The 19,301-nt window shown below is 37.1% G+C and overlaps 1 protein-coding gene across 1 annotated transcript in view; it reads left to right on the top strand.

Moving 5' to 3' along the window:
- LOC112054571 (protein kibra) overlaps positions 1-19,301 on the top strand; it is a 118,510-nt gene that overhangs the window by 33,903 nt on the left and 65,306 nt on the right. Inside the window, exon 3 of the mRNA XM_024094406.2 lies at positions 12,478-12,572. Coding sequence (XP_023950174.2) covers positions 12,478-12,572 — 95 coding nt within the window. The remainder of the gene's footprint in view (positions 1-12,477; positions 12,573-19,301) is intronic.

The following is a 19,301-nucleotide window of genomic DNA, read 5'->3' as shown; positions in this document are numbered from 1 at the left end:
AGAGGAGACTCGTGCTCATCAATGATCCGAATATAAGTTGATAATGATGAACAATTAATCCAAACACCAAATAAGCAAGACAATGGTGGTATAAAAATCATTAGAAAGCCTAACAAGGACGCCACTGATGTTGGGTGGTCGTTAAAAATCCAGAAAATGGCGGAAAAGTCCCGGGTTCATAAATAATGCATCGGAATGCGTGCGCGTCCGTGCGAAATGCACTGTTCCTTCCATTCTTCCACCGTTATCTTTAGGGCTGCCATGAGATACTAACTTTAGTAGATAAAATCTTTTTCTTTCATCTGAGAATCAGAATCAATTTACTTGAATTTTCTCAAAACGTCAAGCTTCGCTTTGACTTGAATCAACTTGACAACTTCAATCCATTGGCTAGTATACATCATTAACAACCCATATTCGGCTCACTGCTGAGCTTGAGTCTCCTCTCAGAATGAGAGGGGTTAGGCCAATAGTCCACCACGCAGGCCCAATGCGGATTGGCAGGCGTCACACACGCAGAGAATTAAGAAAATTCTCAGGTATGGAGATTTCCTCACGATGTTTTTCCTTCACCGCATGAGACACATGATATTTAATAGTATAGTTAAGTAACCAAATGAGTAAGTTATCGGCGACAAACACACACTTTAGCTGCTTAAAATAAGAATAGTATAAATTAAGTATTAACGCCCAAGGCATGCAAACATTAAAAATAATTTCGATTAAAAAATACGATTAAACTAAACTGGCTTTAAGGTCGCCATTGACGGTCAATTATTCTCACGTTTCTGAAAAACAAACGGCAGTACCCACGCGGCATACTATACAAGTCATGTACGCAGTGACCAACACACGATCAATTATAGTCGTGGGTGCTACAGAAACGTGAGAATAATTGACCGTTTGTGGCGACCTTAAAGCCAGTTTAGTTTAATCGTATTTTTTAATCGAAATTATTTTTAATGTTTGCATGCCTTGGGCGTTAATACTTAATTTATACTATTCTTATTATAAGCAGCTAAAGTGTGTGTTTGTCGCCGATAACTTACTCATTATGGACCAAAGTACTAGTGGACGCCCGCGATTTCGTCCGCCTTAATCCAACTCTCTCGCAAAATCTTTTTCGAGAAATCACCGTTTTTGGTGGAAGTCTACTAACTGTAAACTACATCTCTGCCAAATGTCGTCTTTGTACGTTAAGTGGTTTTCAAGATTTCATGATGAGCGGCTTTGTTGGTAATTTAAAAAATATCATACTGAGATTGTCAATACAATCAGTACAATAAAGGAATAAATATAAAAATATTCTAGTGCACAAGTGTGATACACAGGTGCACTGCCTCACACAGTAATCAAAAGCGAGAGAGAAAAAAAATCAAAACCGGAAACGTGTAACAAGGTGTTGATTTTATTCCGTAGATTAACGTAACAGAGATACGGATTGAGTAACGGGACCCGCCTGCCTTGACGAGGTCCGGGTCAGCCACTGTTTTAACTATTATTATTCCACTAACGCGCAATAGAATTGGCGAAATGTACGCTTTTAGGGTTCCGTAGCCAACAAGGAACCCTTGAAGTTTCACGTTAATCTGTCAATCTGTCCGCGGTCTAGCTCGGAGACCATTAGTGATCATCATCATTAACAACCCATATTCGATTCACTGTTGAGCACGAGTCTCCTCTCAGAATGGTAGGGGTTAGGCTGTAAGTCCACCACGCTGGCCCAATGCGGATTGGCAGACTTCACACGTTAAGAACTAAGAAAATTCTTAGGTTTGCAGACAGGCTTCGAAGGCTTTTGCAGAAGGAAAAACATCGTGAGGAAACCTGCATACCAGAGAATTTTCTCAATTCTCTGCGTGTGTGAAGTCTGCCAATCCGTATTGGTCCAGCGTGGTGGACTATTAGCCTAACCCCTCTAATTGTGAGAGAAGACTCGAGCTCAGCAGTGAGCCGAATATGGATAGATAATGATGAATGGTGATGTACCTACAACCACAGAACCTTACATTGCTTGTATCTCGACACGCACTTGGCCGGTTTTTAGGTATTTTTATAAACCGTTCTCATTGAATATAGTTCTATCTTCTATCTCGACTTGAAGATCTCCTCACGGTAAAATAGTGTCATTGTTGTATTAAACAAATGAAGTTTGCGCTATATATAAATAAGTTTTGAAAAATAAATTCGTTATTCTATTTTTAAACCATCTCTCAAATGCTACTTGGCGAATAATGTTTATCTGATTTTTAATCATTAACAAATTTTAATGGTAATGGCCTGGATTAACAGATCCTGCCTTCCAAACCTGTGTTAGAGTGTTTACAAATAGTCAACCTTAATGTTACAAATGCTTTGTAAACTAAAACTACTTGAAATAAATGAATTTCGATTTTGTTTGATCATGTTGTCGAAAATGTAACCACACCAAATTTTGCAATATTTTTTTTTTAAAAGAATATTTGTCATATTTTTGTAATATGACCAATATTCCCATTCCCCTCCAACTAGTCGGGAAAGGCTGTGCTAGGAGTGGGTACGACAATAGACCAACGGGGTGAGGATTGAACCACCACCCCTCGGTGATGAGTCCAACCGCCCTTACCGTTGAGATATTGAGGCTCTAATAATATCCTAATTTAAAATTATAGTTTGGTTAAAATAACTCAATATTGTCATCACATCAGACTTCACACTATAAAGGAAAGTTTGTCTGTCAGTGTGTTTGTTCCTCCTTTACGCTACGGTTACTGAAGCAATTAGGCTGAAATTTTGACTGAAAATAGATTTTAATCTGAATTAAAACATAGGCTACTTTTCGTTCCGGGAAAATCCATGGTTCCCGTGTGATTAAAAAACTGATTTCCACGCGGACGAAGTCGCGTCAGAATAAGCAGTCGATTCCCGATGTTTTGAAGTCAGATAGGAAAAAAAACCCTAGTAAAACAATCAAAATTCATTTATTTCAAGTACGCTTAATTTACAAGCACTTTTGAAACGTCAAATTTGACTATTTGTAAATATTAACACCAGTTCGGACGATTGTCTACTGGCTACCAGTATAACCACGGATAACAATATTGTAAATATTTTCGAATCAAGATTTTTTGATGGATTTAGACATTAAATTAGTCGTAGTTTAAAAATAAAACTGTAAATATTATACGATTTAATTTATTTTTACATTAAAATTATAAAAGATTCAAAACTTGTTATTATTAAGTTATGAAGGCATAAGACCTTCGGAACGAAATGTCGCGCCCGTTCACGAAATTACGAGAATCCAAAAGAAAATAAAAGTAAAATACTTTATCAGAGCGTATAAAGTAACTATTGCCTCTGACTTTGTTTGCATGCTATTTGATTTTAACCCCCGACCAGAGAGATGGCATGTTATTATTATTATCTGTTTATGAAGACCCCTTATCTCAGGACAAGAAATTTGTTTGAACGCCCTTACAAATCTGACGATCTTTATGATCAACGACGTCATTAATTCGTGTCATTTTGTATGTGGCTTTTTTCAGGGATCCGTGGCAGTGCCGCAAATAAGACCCTTTGAATCCCTGTAGTTTCGAAAGTATTGATCGCAGATATTCGGTTACTTTTATAAAATTCCTTTAATATTAGCATACTCCTAATTTATATACAAACTAGCTGACGCCGCGCGGAATCACCCGCGTGGTGATTCCGCGCGGGGAATTTATAGAATTTATATAAATTCGGGGATAATATATAGTCTATAGTCTTCCTCGATAAATTGGCTATGTAACACTGAAATAATTTTTCAAATCGGACCAGTACATCTTGAGATTAGCGCGTTCAATCAAACAAACAAACTTTTCAGCTTTATAATATTAGTATAGATTTAAAAAACTGTTATCATCCCTATTGTCCACGACAAATCGACAAGTACGAATAAAAGTCATTCCATTTTACCTCCGAGTACGCCGAAGCATGCATCAATGTGATGACCCGAAGTCATCTATTCCAGCGGCAATAAAAAACACCACTTACGGAGTGATGCTTGCATTCCTGGGCCATTCTATTGCCGCGTGACATCCAAAGTGCGCGATCTTGTACACCAAGAGACGTGGATGCGACAGTGGATAGGGAAAAGAAAAGAAAGAAAGCTTTTCTTTTTCTTTTTTTTACCTGGGAAAGCAAGAAACGAGTTTAAATTAATTTTGTTTTGTTTTCTTTAAACAATATCATAAATGTAGCAGAAAATGATAAAGGAAGATACTGTAGTATAATTTAATGTTGTGACACTTTAAAATAATGATAAACATTCACAATTCGGATCATTAGTTTCTCAGAAAATCGTTATTACTATACGAATGATTCTGCCTCTTGAATTGCACATATCTAACGAAGAAAACCTCACAGAAATTTGTTGCATAGTTAAAAAAGTTTTAAACGTTATATAAACTACGGAAAGCGACTTTGTCTTATAATGATTTTATGCCAATTATCGTCTAGTTTTAGAAATAGAAATAGAACAATCAGAATAATAATTTAGAATTGTATTTAAAAAATAAACGGCTGTTTGTTATAAGTCAATGCATGTAGCCTTATAACAGGAGTTTACAACTCTTAAAAGAAGACGTAACTTTTAATTAATTGTTACCGATTCATAATACCGAATTTTTTTATTGAGAAGTATACATTAAGGAACTTAAGCTAACTAATCCTAATAACTGTACAAATCATGCCCACGTGGAATGGTGGCAAGAATACTGGCTGCATTTCCGTGCTGGACAGAGCCAGGCTGGTTCTTCTGAGCTTTAAACGAGCCAGCCCTTCTGTCATCAATCGAGGCAACTAGCCGCGGTGAAATGATTCGGTGAATTTTTTTAGCACCGCGACACAAAATTTCTTTTATTCATACCCCATGCGATGTAGCGGCTATCTCTTGCACTATATCAGTTATTATGCTCAATTCTCAACGCAAGGCCGGGCTAACTGATTGCTACTCAAATCAGATTAGAGACAACGGCAATTGAATACCATCGTAAGCGAAATTGTCTCTTGGGCACGATCGAAATGCAATACTTACTTCGGACAATCGCCATTTTGCAGAAGTGGGATTAGATGTTTTACTTACCGACTTTATTTAATGGAGATTTTCTATTTCAATCATATTATTTATGGGTTTTATGCCTCATAGGATAAAAATACACACCGCTTTCGGTTTCAACACGACATCGTACTGGAACGCTTGGCGGTATATATTTACTTGCAGGGGTAAGCCTTCCACCAGCTAGACCTGGACCAATTAAAAAAACCTCAATCGGCCCAGCCGGGGATCGAAACCAGGACCTCCGTCTTGTAAATCCACCGCGCCACAACTACTGTGCCACAGATACCTCTGCGTTAACTAGAGAGACGTGGGTTCGATTTTCGTTTGCAATTTTCTGCAATATGGTTCGTTCGTTATCAACCCATATTCGGTTCACTGCTGAGCTCGAGTCTCCTCTCAGAATGAGAGGGTTAGGCCAACAGTACACCACGCTGGCACAATGCGGATTGGCAGACTTCACACACGCAGAGAATGAACAAAATTCTCTGGTTTCCTCACGATGTTTTTCTTCATTGTTAGAGACACGTGATATTTAATTTCTTAAAATGCACACAACTGAAAAGTTGGAGGTGCATGCCTGGATGGTGTGGTGATGGTGAGGTGCGTGCATGCCCAACCCGGGGGTTCGACCCCCGGGTTCGGAGGCAGAGGTCATATCCACTGAGCTATCACGGTTCTCACAGTATGGTTAACACTATCCAACAAAAATATAATAATTAATTAATGATACATACTCATATATCTTCCACTGACATTTAATTTTTGCAATTAATTAATTTGCATCGTCCGACATCGCAGCACAGATGAGTCAATGCGTTTATTAGCGAATAACGGAAGTTGGAGTCGGCCGATTAAATACTTTAGCATTAGAATAAGGTGATTCATTTTAATTGCAACCTCTTTGGCGCAGTACTATTGAAGGTCCTGGGTTTGATACAGAATTTACACACTACATTCAAAAATGTACTGCCTTTAGGACTCAGAAGACTCCGTTTAGTATAATTTGTACCTATAATGTCTACAGTGGCGTGCATAAGATTGTTGAGCAGGGTATGCTCTAGTAAGTCAATTAAACCAAAAACCGGGAAAATTTGCATTGGATAAGCAATAACATTATATTTGTTAGGGTATGTAATACTGTAATGATTGTATGAAGTGCACGCTACTGGAATGCCTACCCTAGTTAACAACCTTGTGCATGCCTTGCTTTTGTCGTCCTAAGGAGCCAATATGTAAACGCACTTCAATTTAGCCCAAAATAAGGGTTCCCTTTTATTTCCCTTTTTGTGGTTTGCGCATTCCTTTAAATTAAAAAAGTAATATTGTTTTTGTGATGTTACCATCTATTCACCGCGTAGTTCCCGTTCTCATGGGAATACAGAGATAAAACATAGCCTATGACACTCGCAAATAACGTGGTTTTCTATAGGTAAAAGAATTTTTGAAACCGGTTCTGTAGATCCAGAGATTAGCTACAAACTTTACCTCTTTAATACCTATAGATTATTTAAAGGAATCCCTAAAAAAAAAGAAAAAGTTATTTATAAACGTCCAAGTCCAATGAGGCTTGTCCAATCAATTTGAAGTTTATCGCTATGTACCGTGAACATTCTTGTACGGAATTACGTAAAATAAAACTTAGAAGGGATGCATCCATAAACGAATGCATAAAACGACTTAGTACGAAGTAAGAAAGAAAGAAAGAAAAAAGCTTTATTAGAGAATAGGGATGATGACTGTTTTTTAAATTGTATATAAATTAGGAGTATGCTAATAGTAAAGCAATTTTGTAAAAGTAACAGGGTATCTGCGATCATTACTTTAGGAGCTACAGGGATTTAAAGAGTCATATTTGCGGCGCTGCCGCAGATCCCTGAAAAACGCCCCATACAAAATTGTACGAATTAATGACGTCGTAGGTCGTAATGATCGTTAGATTTGTATGGGCGTTCAAACAAAATTACTAATATCTTTGTTATTTGTGCGTTTATGTTTATAGATCATTTATTGAAAAATGACACATTTAATGTAGGGATAACTGTATGAATTTTCATCTAATTACGATAAAAGATTTTTAATAGATTTTGAAATTTTATAATCTTATTTATTTTGCAAGTATCAGACAATCTTTGCTTTTTATGTATAAATTAGTTAACATTGATCTTATTTACCCGAATGCATCATAAAAATCAATATAATTAAACCCAGTCATCATCCCCATTATGCCACACAACACAATTTGTTCTTTAACAATATCCTGCGATGTGTGGCACAACCCAGTAAAGGGATCCAACTCATAATGCTACATACTCTTTAAATAAATGGCTTGTATTTGATAGCAAACAAGGTAGAAGAATAAGAAATATACTTTATTGTACATTAAAAACAAAAATAAACAATAACTTATAATAAGACTTAGAAACTAATGTACAAATGGCGGTCTTGTCGCTAAAGAGCGATCTCTTCCAGACAACCACTGTGGAAGAAACGTAAGCACAGAAGGTAAGTACTTGAATAAGTATAAAAGTTGAAAAAAAAAATCTTTTTGAAAAAATAGACCTCTCTGCTAATATAGTAAGGTTTTTGAGTTTTAGAGGTAATCTCTGATGTCCAATTTTGAAAATTCCTTTACCACCAAAGCCACGTTATTTGTGAGTGTTATAGGCTATATTTTATCCCCGTATATCCACGGAAACGGGAACTACGCGGGTAAAACCACAGGGCGATTGCTAGTATTGAATAATTGCATATTTTGGGCGTCTCAAAAGATCTGACTAAAATCCACCATTTTTCATTTATTTTTAACCACATTTATCTAGTATATTAATGAATAAGTTTAAATGATATCCATGATAGAGTGACAAATAATCATTAAGTATTTTATTTCTATTAAAACGTTTTGTAGTAGATGCTAATGTTTATTCCTCTTTCCATAAAGTCGGTAAAAAGCTAGGAGGATGCAAGCACATAAATATTACAAGCGAACGTAGAAAATAGGTATGGGATGGGGGAGATTGCATAGCTCGATAACAAACCTAGAGGCTGTAAACTAAGTATGCAAAGTGGTTGAGGCATTAACAAGAATCTACGTTCACATACTTGCCACAACTGAGCACATATTTCAGGGTTCCTTGCTGAAATTACTAATAAACCCTTGTACTTACGGAATAAGAATACTGTGTAAAGTTTTTAATTTGATTGGAACAATTGATGGATCAAGCAGATGGCCCACCTGAGGGAGAGTGGGAAACCATCGTCATTAACCTCTTGACTCATAACCTCGTATCCGTTACGTGACGTGTAAAAAATATAAAGTAAACATAGGGCAATAGGCGAGCACAGTATCATGCTCCGCGCGATAGAGGAATATAAAGATTTTTTTAAATGGCTCACAACGGTATATTAAAACCGCATTCCCTGACTGTCGGCTTCTTCAACGCAGACGGGCTTTTCGGTAAAATACTCGCGGGCAGCGAATGGTTAAACAGAGTAACACTTCGCAGGTCATGAAAGGAACAAGCCTTACAAATATCGCCTTGTGCTAGACATTACAAGGTATACAAACGCCGCCCTGTCCGTCGACTTGAAGCGTGAGATTTTAGACCTCATGTGCGTTTGTGTGCCTTAATTAGGTACACCACTTTTAGGTACAACTTTTTGACTGTAACACAGCAGTGCTGTTTGGCGGAAGAAATCATGGCGGTTCTGCTATCACAAAAAGCTCTACTACTACTTTACTTTTACACTTTGATTTGATGACACCTATATGCCTATTTCCTCTTCAATTGAACGAAAAGTCTTATATTCCAACTAGCTGACGCCTTTTTTTTTTCTCTTTTCTCCTAAAACTAAGCATAGTCATACAGACAATAATCCAGCAAGCGGGGATTGAATCCATGACCGCCAAGATGCTTTAGGAGGTCCAGAAATATAATGATTGTACTCGTAAGTATCGTACACTACAGTGTATAGATAAATCACCTAAGCTCTAGCGCATAAGTATCCATCGTTAAAAGAATTCGTACGGAACACCAAATCGCTTCGATGGAATCGCGTGACCAGAACTTAATTTTACAATATTATTGAGAACTTTAAAGTTTATCGAGTCAGGTGCTAATTTACATACATATCGCCTGATGAAGAAATTGAATTTCAATTTGCTTTGCCAATATAAATGTCATATTATGCCCGTGTTTCGTCCTCATGTGATCATATTCGGGGCGTTCACATAATTAATGGCGATAGTGGCCTACTAAATGGAAATTCCTGCGTACAAAAACATCTAGATTAGCATTATGATGCATACATACGTGTACGCGATGGGTATATTGCCCCGGCGTCAGAAATATCGTATTTATAAGTAAGATACCTAAGTATTTATAAGTAAGTTGACTAGACTAAAAGTGTAAGTAAGATAGTTTGTTTCTTACGCTTTTAAACCTGAACCACTTAACCAATTTTGAAAATTCTTAGAAAGTGGAAAGCTATCTACATTATCAACAAGTAATATACGCTAAATTTCCGTAATGCATTTATTATATATAACTGTATATAGTTCTTATTAGAAAAAATACTTACTAAAATTGACTTAATATAATAATGAAAAGCGATTAGTTATAGTTGTTTATTTCCAATAGCTTTATTAAACTGTTATCATTACTATTTATAGATCATTATTATAGTATTTTATTTACCTACTTATGATGTTCTTCCTCCTCTGATTTTCTACAGTTTTCCTATGTTTTATTTTTTGCAAAGTTTATTATCAGAAAGGTATTCCACAAGGAGGTATTCTGGGGCCCATTAAAACAGATTAATAGTTCATATTCCTCCACAGTTCATCTAGTTATTTTTTATTATGTCTTATAAAACGCGAAAGCGTTGCAGGATGGGTTGTTTGTAAAAAATGTTATTGAGATAATATCGAAAATGGCTGAATACCAAGGTATAAAAGCGTCTTTTAATATTATTGTAAAGGTGTTCCACAGGGAGGAATTCTGGGGCCCATTATTAAAAACAGATTAATGGTTCATATTCCTTCACAGATCAGCTGGTTATTTTTATTATGTCTTATAAAATACGAAAGCGTTGTTTGTAAGAATGTTATTGAGATAATATCGACAGTACTTGGAAACTGAAGTGTAAAAGCTTATTACAAGCGAGTGTTTATGCAAAAAATTCGCTCTAGGCGAAATCGGTTGACTGTGAGATAGGCCACAACATAATTACACTAACGAGAGGTTGCATTAAGGATAAATAATGAAGCGTCGGTTCTAGAAATAGGTATTTTCGTTGTAAATATGTTATTAATACAGAAATACTTGATTGTGTTTAATGCGAAAATGTCTCGCCATTTTTAAATTTTTTATGCGACGTCGCCTCAGGCTGACTCATTGTAAACAAAACTTGTTATAAGTAATCCTTATATAGATGGAGACAAAGTAAGAAATTAAAAAGTTAATAATCCGTACACAACATATTATTTTTCGTAATGTTAAGATAACAAATTTAGACTATTTAGGTCATATTTACCGGATCCAAAGTTCGTTTGTAAAATTATAAAGGTCATTGTCCAATATAATTATCAACTTTAGTTTTAAGTGAGTTAAGGAATTTGCTTATCATCATTATTTTTAATGATGTGAAAAATATACCTATTGTTCACTTCAATTCCATCTTGAAATTATTATTTATTCACAAACGAGATATTTTAGTGTAACGTACATACTTGTAGGTACCCCATCCCATTTCACTCTAATCTATACTAATACTATAAAGCTAAAGAGTTGTTTGTTTATTTGTTTGAAGGCGCTAATCTCAGGAAATACTTGTCCGATTTGAAAAATTCTTTCAGTATTAGATAGCACATTTATCGAGGAAGGCTATGGCCTATATATTATCCCCGTATTCCTACGGGAACAGGAACCACGCGGGTGAAGCCGCGCGGCGTCAGCTTTATATTATAAAGAGGTAACGTTTGTGAAGTTGTAAGGGGTAATCTCTGGATCTATTGAATTGATTTTAAAAATTCTTTTATCACTGGAAAGCCACGTTATTTGCGAGTTTTATAAGCTTTGTTTTCTATAAAACGGACAAAGACAATGAATTCAACACGAATGGTTACCCTAACAAATCTATCAATTGTTCGGTAGTCGATAATGATTTGACGAATTCCTAAGCGGTGACTGTGGGGTATTGTTTAATCGGATATTGTATAGATAAATATAATATAGGTGAGCTGCGTACACATTACAGTCATATGACTGTGTTTAATCGAAATATGCGTTAGATAGGAGCAGCGATAGTATATTGAGACACGATTATCGTTGAGGCATATATTTGCTAGCACACGCCCCGCGGTTTCGCTGGCGTAGTTCCCGTTCTCGTGGGAATACGGGAATAAAACATAGTTTTTGACACTCGCGAATAACTTAGCTTTCTATTGGTAAAAGAATTTTTAAAATAGGTTCAGTAGCTCGAGAGATACCCCTAAAATACCACGAATTTTAATAGATTATTTCCGACCCTTTAAACTTCGTATTGGGGTTACTAGCGGTCTACTGCATTCGTGTGAAATTCTGTTATTCACAAATCCCGCGGAATTTTAAAAATCGTTTTAGTAGATCCAGAGACTACCACCTGCAACCACACATACATTACTTACTAGCTGACGTCGCGCGGTTTCACCCGCTTGGTTCCCGTTCCTGTGCGGAGATAATATATAGCCTATAGCCTTCCTCGATAAATGGGCTATCTAACACTGAAAAAAAATTGAAATCGGACTAGTAGTGCCTGAGATTAGCGCGTTCAAACAAACAAACCTTTCAGCTTTATAATATTAGTATAGATGGATTTTAGTTTATGTGTAATGTCTAACGCTATCTAGTTATTAAATTTTACACTAAATATACATTATAATCTTACAATATTTATCTAAAAGGATGCGTTGAGATTGCAAGATTCAGTTTGGTACAGTTAGGGAAATGTTTGTGGATTACATACCATATAATTACCATAATATTTCCCAGGCAACACAGCGTCTTCGCCGGCGAAGACGAGGTCCCCGATATCTAACGTCACCCGGACGTGGGTTTTCTAACTCACGATCTCGGGGCGTCCGGACTGATTCACTCAGGTCACGGTTACACCCTCCCGAATGGGCCTCTAAGCCGAGGTCCGAGTCTCATAGGAGACGCCCTTAGAGAGTCGTTCCGTCCTCTATCTTTATTTCAGCCTTCGGGTCTCATCAGGCGATGCTTCTACGCTCGCCAAAACCCCCCGGTGACGCCGTAGTGGTCTCACATGGAGTCATCGAAACTCAACACGAAAAAAAACCATATAATGTGCCTAAAGCGTGCTAAAGCCTTTGTTCAAAAGTTCATTTCTTTTTCCAGAGGTGACGCAGCTCGAAGACCCGCGGTTAGAATGGCTCGGCATTCAGGAAGCAATGCTGAGGGACTACCTCCACACAGCGCAGGAGGCTCTAGAGGTGAGTGGTGATATAATTGCATGAACATTTATTAACTACTCGTAAGTATATTTAATTGATGAAATAAAAGCTTGAATTGCAGTTCTGTGTCAACAGTACTGTGTATTTTGTTTTTTTTTTTTTTTATAAAGAATTTAACAATAAAAAAAAATTAGAAGTCTGTAGACTTGTTTCTTATTGGAGTAATTATTTTTCACATTAATAATATAATAAATCCCAGCGTGATTTGCGTAAATTAGTGGACAAAACTTCATCATAATACCTATAAGGATTTAAAAGCTTCTTTAACTTTTTTTATTTTTTATTCCTTGACTACAATCTCACCAGATGGTAAGTGATGATGCGATCTAAGATGGAAGCAGGGTAACTTGTTAGGAGGAGGATAAAAATCCACACCCCTTTCGTTTTCTACACGACATCGGCAAGGGCTAGCTTGTAAATAATTAAAAAAAATGTTTTTTTTCCAGTAAGCATAGTTCATTATTAATTTTTAAAGGTCAAGTCTGCGGTGATTCTACTAACGGTTCAGAAGGCAATGTATCTTGTGTCACAAACTGGGGCGATCCCGTTGGACGTCAGTCCGTCGTATGTGTGGCTTTCATTTAACTAGACGCTAGAGATCTTGTTTTAAATGTTTATTCCTTTTCTACAAGAGCTTTTGTAATTTATTGCATCGCGATAGTATAAGAGCGGGTGTATTATTTGTCACTTGTCAGGTACCAATTTTTATTTAATCGGACACCCTCGACTTCGTCCGCGTGGAATTTAGTTTTTCACAATCCTTCGGGAACCATGGATTTTCCGGGTTTGAAAGTAGCCTGTTAATTCAGATTATAATCTATCTCTACTTCAAATTTTAGGTGATTCGGTTCAATAGCCGAGGCCGAATACCATCAAAATTACCAGGTTTGGCAAATCTCGGGAATCCATGGATTTTCGGGATAAAAAGTATGCCTATGTGTTAGTCCAGAGTAAAATATATTTCCATTTCAATTTTCAGCCAAATCAGTTAAGTAGTTGCAGCGATATAGAGTAACAAACATCCAAACATCCATAAAAACTTTCGCGTTTATAATATTAGTAGGATTTTCTTATAATATTGTGCAAACCTAGATTAGACAGTTTAGTTATCGTGTCTGAGTTTGACCCTCCCAAAGAACCTCAATGCCTAATAACTCTGATTTGTTATAATTGTATCTTAGTTACAATTCACATAATAATGAAAAAACAGAAAACTTCTGAATAATAAACTAGTTTTAGTAGTAGTAAAACAAACAAGCGATTATTGTAAAGGTAAGCCACAAAGAAACAAGGGTATGAATGAATTAAAATGATGCCTTTATCTGAATTTGCATCGTCCATAACGTCCAATAAGGGCTCAGTTAATTTTCATACTACGACATGTTACTGTCTTAGAATAAATATAAAATTGTTCGCTGCGGTACTGATTTTACTGTACTCTGGTGCGGTACGAGGTTTTTTGACTTCATACAAAACTTTGTGTGGTGAGGTACGAGGTCGATCGACCTCGTAAATCTTGAATACGCTAGACGTACAAGGTCGATTGATCTCGTGCCGAAGCGAACGTGTTAAAATATGTTTTAAACAGTTCAAAAGATTAGTTCTTTGGCTTTTAGCCTAGGATCCGTTATTTCTTAATTATAAACATAATATATAGCTCGATTAGGATTCTATTTAAAAAGTCGACGTAATTTTTGTGATCGCCCATATTTTAGTGATCACATTAATGTATAAACTTGCGAAATGATACATCGTTTGACAAAACGTATATTTACTCGAGATTGTGAAATTCGATGAATTGCGAATATTCGTGACCAAAGACTTATTCGTATCTTTATCGTTTACTAGTGGATGTCTCGCAGTTTAACCCTCGTAGTTCCCGTTCCCATTGGAATATAGGGATAAAATATAGTCTATGTTACTCGCTAATAAAGTAGCTTTCCATTGGTGAAAGAATTTATAAAATCGGTGTAGTATTTTATAATGTCTTATAACATTGAAAAATGTCTGTGCGCTCAGTGAACGATGGTAGTCTTTTACGCTGACATTCATTTTCCCGTTTAGGACGGCGACTGTTAGGTATTTCATCCTAGACCCGCTACTTTGTCCGGTTATCTTATAATTGTCCTGGATTCAAATACTGCAAATAAAATATCATTATCAGCCAAAGATTTTATACTATTAGATAAGTCACTGGCGCGTCGAAACTGAGGCGAACAAAATTACTACAAACGACTAGATTGGATCGTGCAAGAACCAGCTCATGACTAAAGGCCCCGTATGGGTTCGTTGTATCAAATCAGTTTTAGCCGCGTTTCGTAATCAATTAATATAAATAACACTCATGATAGTTTCGTCGTTTGTAACCCATTTTCGGCTCATTGCTGAGCTCGAGTCTCCTCTCGAAATAAGAGGGGTTAGGCCAATAGTTCACCACGCTGACCCAATGCGGATTGGCAGACTTCACACACAGATAATTAAGAAAATTCTCAAGTATGCAGGTTTCCTCACGATGTTTTCTTTCACCGTTTGAAATGCGTGATATTTACTTTCTTAAAATGCTGAAAAGTGGGAGGTGCATGGCCCGGACAGGATCGAACCCACGCCCTCAGAAATCAAAGGCAGAGGCCATATCCACTGGGCTATCACGGCTCTAGATGAATTTAGGCTCTAGACGAAACGTTCACGATAGCTTAAATTCTAAAAAAATGTACACACGATTCTTACAAAAATCATACACCAATAATGCCTTAACATCGTAATAATTATTATCAAGTTGTGCGCTCAATTGAAACAATACAAGCGCATTGTTATCAGTCGCTATCAGCACTATCGCATTCCATTGCTATCGCAGCGAGAGACTAAAGATCGTCTAATGCGGTTTTGACTGCGCATTCAAGATACGTGTATCCATTAAACTGATATCATCTGTTTTTAATTGCCACATGCCGTTGGGAATTTGAAAACTTTAACGCCGGCTACACACTGTCAAGCTTACCCTCAAGTCTGTAGGACTAGGATGCTTAGGGATATGGGTTAAAGAAATTCGAAACCTACCTAAAACTATTATAAATAGTTAGGTTCGATCACCGGCTGGGTTGATTGAGGTTTTCTTAATTGGTCCAGGTCTAACTGGTGGGAGGCTTTGGCTGTGGCTAGATACCATCCTACCGGCAAAGGCGTTACCGATTCTGTCACGATGTCGTGTAGAAACCGAAGGGTGTTGATTATCATCCTACCCCTAACAAGTTAGCCCGTTCCATCTATAACTGCATCATCACTTCACATCAGGTGAAAATTTTTGTATTAGATGAATTACTAGAACTAGCACAATTAGTCATAATCTAGTAGATACACGTAAACTTAATTTAACAGGGTACAGAATTTTTTTCGTGGGGTTGTGTAAAAGTAATTTAAACTGCTAATTATGTATCTTGAGGTTGTGTGTAAGGTTTTATAATAAACTTAATGATTCTGTAGAAAGTGTTTTACTTGAAATTACAAAAACCATTACAAAGAAATTCAATCGCAATTCAGCGCGGGAATGCTGCCTGCGTGATGGGCACCCTACCAAGGGCGGCAAATTTGGATAATTATTTCTAGGTATTAGTTTTAATTTTAATTTATTTTATTTTTGTAGTTGTAGTTAAATTTCCTTATATTTTATTTTTATAATAAGTTTAGCTAATTTAAGTATTATCTTCATTAATAAATACTTTAAATTAAAAAACCATTTTAAAATTGACGATACTGTACGATTCACTACATACGAGTTACTTTTTATGTAATGTTCAAGTTAGACTCTCGCCTGCAAAGTTATCCAAAGGTTAAAAACAGTGATATCTCATTTTAAATTATTAATATATATATTTTTTCCCTCTGTACCTATATATCGGAATGCTAAAGTGGTTGGCTAAAGACATCACGTTCGACAAGTCCGAGAAATCAGCTATCGAGTTACATCTGCATCGGTTTAGCTCGTACGTGATCGAGTTGTGATAGATTTACAAGCAATCAGATCATAATGTGCTAAGATAAGCTTAGATTATAATATAATAGCCTATGAGACGAACCTGTGATCGCCAGACCTTTGTTACTTTGAAAACTTGACTTTGTTTTAAAGGCTGAAAAGGACATTCAACCGATGTGCCATGATTGACTCTATTTTCGTTTTCCGAAATCGTAGCGGACGATGAAAGTGGTATGTACCTATTGGTAGAAGAAGAAGAGCAAATGTTGAGTTTCTTGCCAGTTCTTCTCAGCAGAACCTGCCTTCCGAACCGGTGGTAGAATCTTTAGAAATAGTCAAAAGTGCTTTTAAACTGAGCCTACTTGAAATAAATGAATTTTGAATTTGAAGACACAATAAATGTCAAGTAGTCGTTATCAACCCATATTCGGCTCACTGCTGAGCTCGAGTCTCCTCTCAGAATGAGAGGGGTTAGGCCAATAGTCCACCACACTGGCCCAATGCGGATTGGTAGACTTCACACACGCAGAGAATTAGGAAACTTCTCTGGTATGCAGGTTTCCTCACGATGTTTTCCGGTGAAGGAAACACCTTTGAGACACGTGATATTTAATTTCTTAAATCACGCCGGTATCATGATATCACGGTTCTTATCAACTGGAATGACAAACCTTATGCTTTAATAAAAGCGAAGGTCTGAACGTGACAGGCTCTGTCTGCTATAGATGTTCACACTTCAATGTTATGCAGAAGGATAAGTGACGTACCACAGTTACATGTTATACATATTAAATAGTTTTGAGGTAAATAATCTACATTTTAAACATACTATGGTGGCATTTCCATAATATGCCTCTTATGATCTGATTGTAAGGCTTTGCGGGTTACGAGATATAAGGTCCTAGGTTTGAGCCTTGGAGAACTTTTTCAACTTGGAGGCTTTCATAGTCTCAATGATCAATATAAATCTATACATAGTCTCAGTCTCTTATATTTTATAGTCTTAGCGAGCGATGGAGCGAGTTATACTTGGAGTTTCTCTGCGTGATCGAATCAGAAATGAGGAGATCCGCAGACGAACCAAAGTCACAGACATAGCTCAGCGAGTCGCGAAGGACTTGCCATACAAACTTTCAACCCCTATTTCACCCCCTTCTTACTTTATTTCGCAATAAAAAGTATCCTATAACTCCGTATTGTAGTCTTAAACCGTGCCAAGTTTCGTTTGAATTCATTCAGTAGTTTCAGCGTGATGCCCGGCCAAGAAATTCACAGACAGGCAGACAGACAAAAAATCGAAAAATAATATTTTTGGCTTCAGTATCGATTATATAATGCCCTCCAACAAAAAATTTCGAAATATCTTCAATTTACAGAAATTGACCTGTTACAGTTTTAATATAAGTAGAGATAGATATAGCCAAGGAGGTTACGGTTTTAAAGGCTACGCCTCCTTGCCCGGGCAAGGCGTGGGGTATATTGTTACTCCGCTCATGTTCGTCCAGCATTTATCGGGGCTTTACGGCCCAAGGGTGGGTATATGATGATTTGACATAATCCCTATTACATGCGGATGCTATAGACGCTGTCATAAACATGGTCAAAAGACTTGACCCGTCTGCTAGCGACGATAAACATTTGACGTCAATTGACAAGTAAACAAAAAGAAATGAGATCATGCGACCCAATCGTACATGATCGTTTGATCTTGGACCCCACTTTGTACGTACATAGATAAGTATGGAATGTCTCTATCATATTATATCGGTGTTATCTTATCACGCCTCATTTGCGAAATTGATTTGAGCGTCTCGGTGTATCGCGTTTGAGGGATTTTTCTGCAATTTGTATTGAAATGAATCATTAAAAATTCTCTTTATATTGAAACTAGCTGACGCCGCGCGGTTTCACCCTCGTGGTTCCCGTTCCCGTAAGAGTACGGGGATAAAATATAGCCTATAGCCTTCCTCAATAAATGGGCTATCTAATACTGAAATAATTTTTCAAATCGGACCAGTAGTTTCTGAGATTAGCGCGTTCAAACAAACTCTTCAGCTTTATAATATTAGTATAGATTGTTTCAAAAATAATTTTCAATTTATCTTTCTATTTATTCACATTATGTCAGCCACTGACGATCAAGCAAATCTCACATGCCTGCAGCGCTAACGATTGACAGCCGGCATGACATCATGTCGATCGCTTTTTCTTTTTTTATGCAATGGCAAGTTAACACTTGACTGCGATGTTACCTGATTTTAAGCGACGATTCGAAGATGGAAATGGGTTAAGTTGAAAGACGTACATACAGTTTTATTTTTCCCACACCAAGGACGTGGTACGCGGCTTGGATAGCCGTCTTTGCTGGTAACAAGCCACGCCCGATGCCTACCACCAGACTAGACTTGAGCCTTGAGCCAATATAAAATTCTAAACTGCCTGAGCTGGGAATAGAACCCAGGACTCTCACTATAGGGAAGCTTTACCTACTGGACCTTTCACTACAGAGGTCAGTTTCTTCAGAGGCTGATTGAGGTTTTCTTAATTGGTCCAGGTCTGACTGGTGGGATGCTTCGGCCGTGGCTAGTTACCACCCTACCGACAAAGACGTACCGCCAAGAGATTTGGCGTTCCGGTACTATGTCGTGTAGAAACCGAAAGGAATGTGGATTTCATATTACTCCTAACAAGTTAGCCCACTTCCATCCTAGATTGCATCATCACTTACCATCAGGTGA

This window comes from Bicyclus anynana, chromosome 23 (assembly GCF_947172395.1).
Source record: "Bicyclus anynana chromosome 23, ilBicAnyn1.1, whole genome shotgun sequence".
Taxonomy (NCBI): Eukaryota; Metazoa; Arthropoda; class Insecta; order Lepidoptera; family Nymphalidae; genus Bicyclus; species Bicyclus anynana.
The sequence above is the reverse complement of the archived record's forward strand: the minus strand, read 5'-3'. Positions and strand labels throughout refer to the sequence as shown.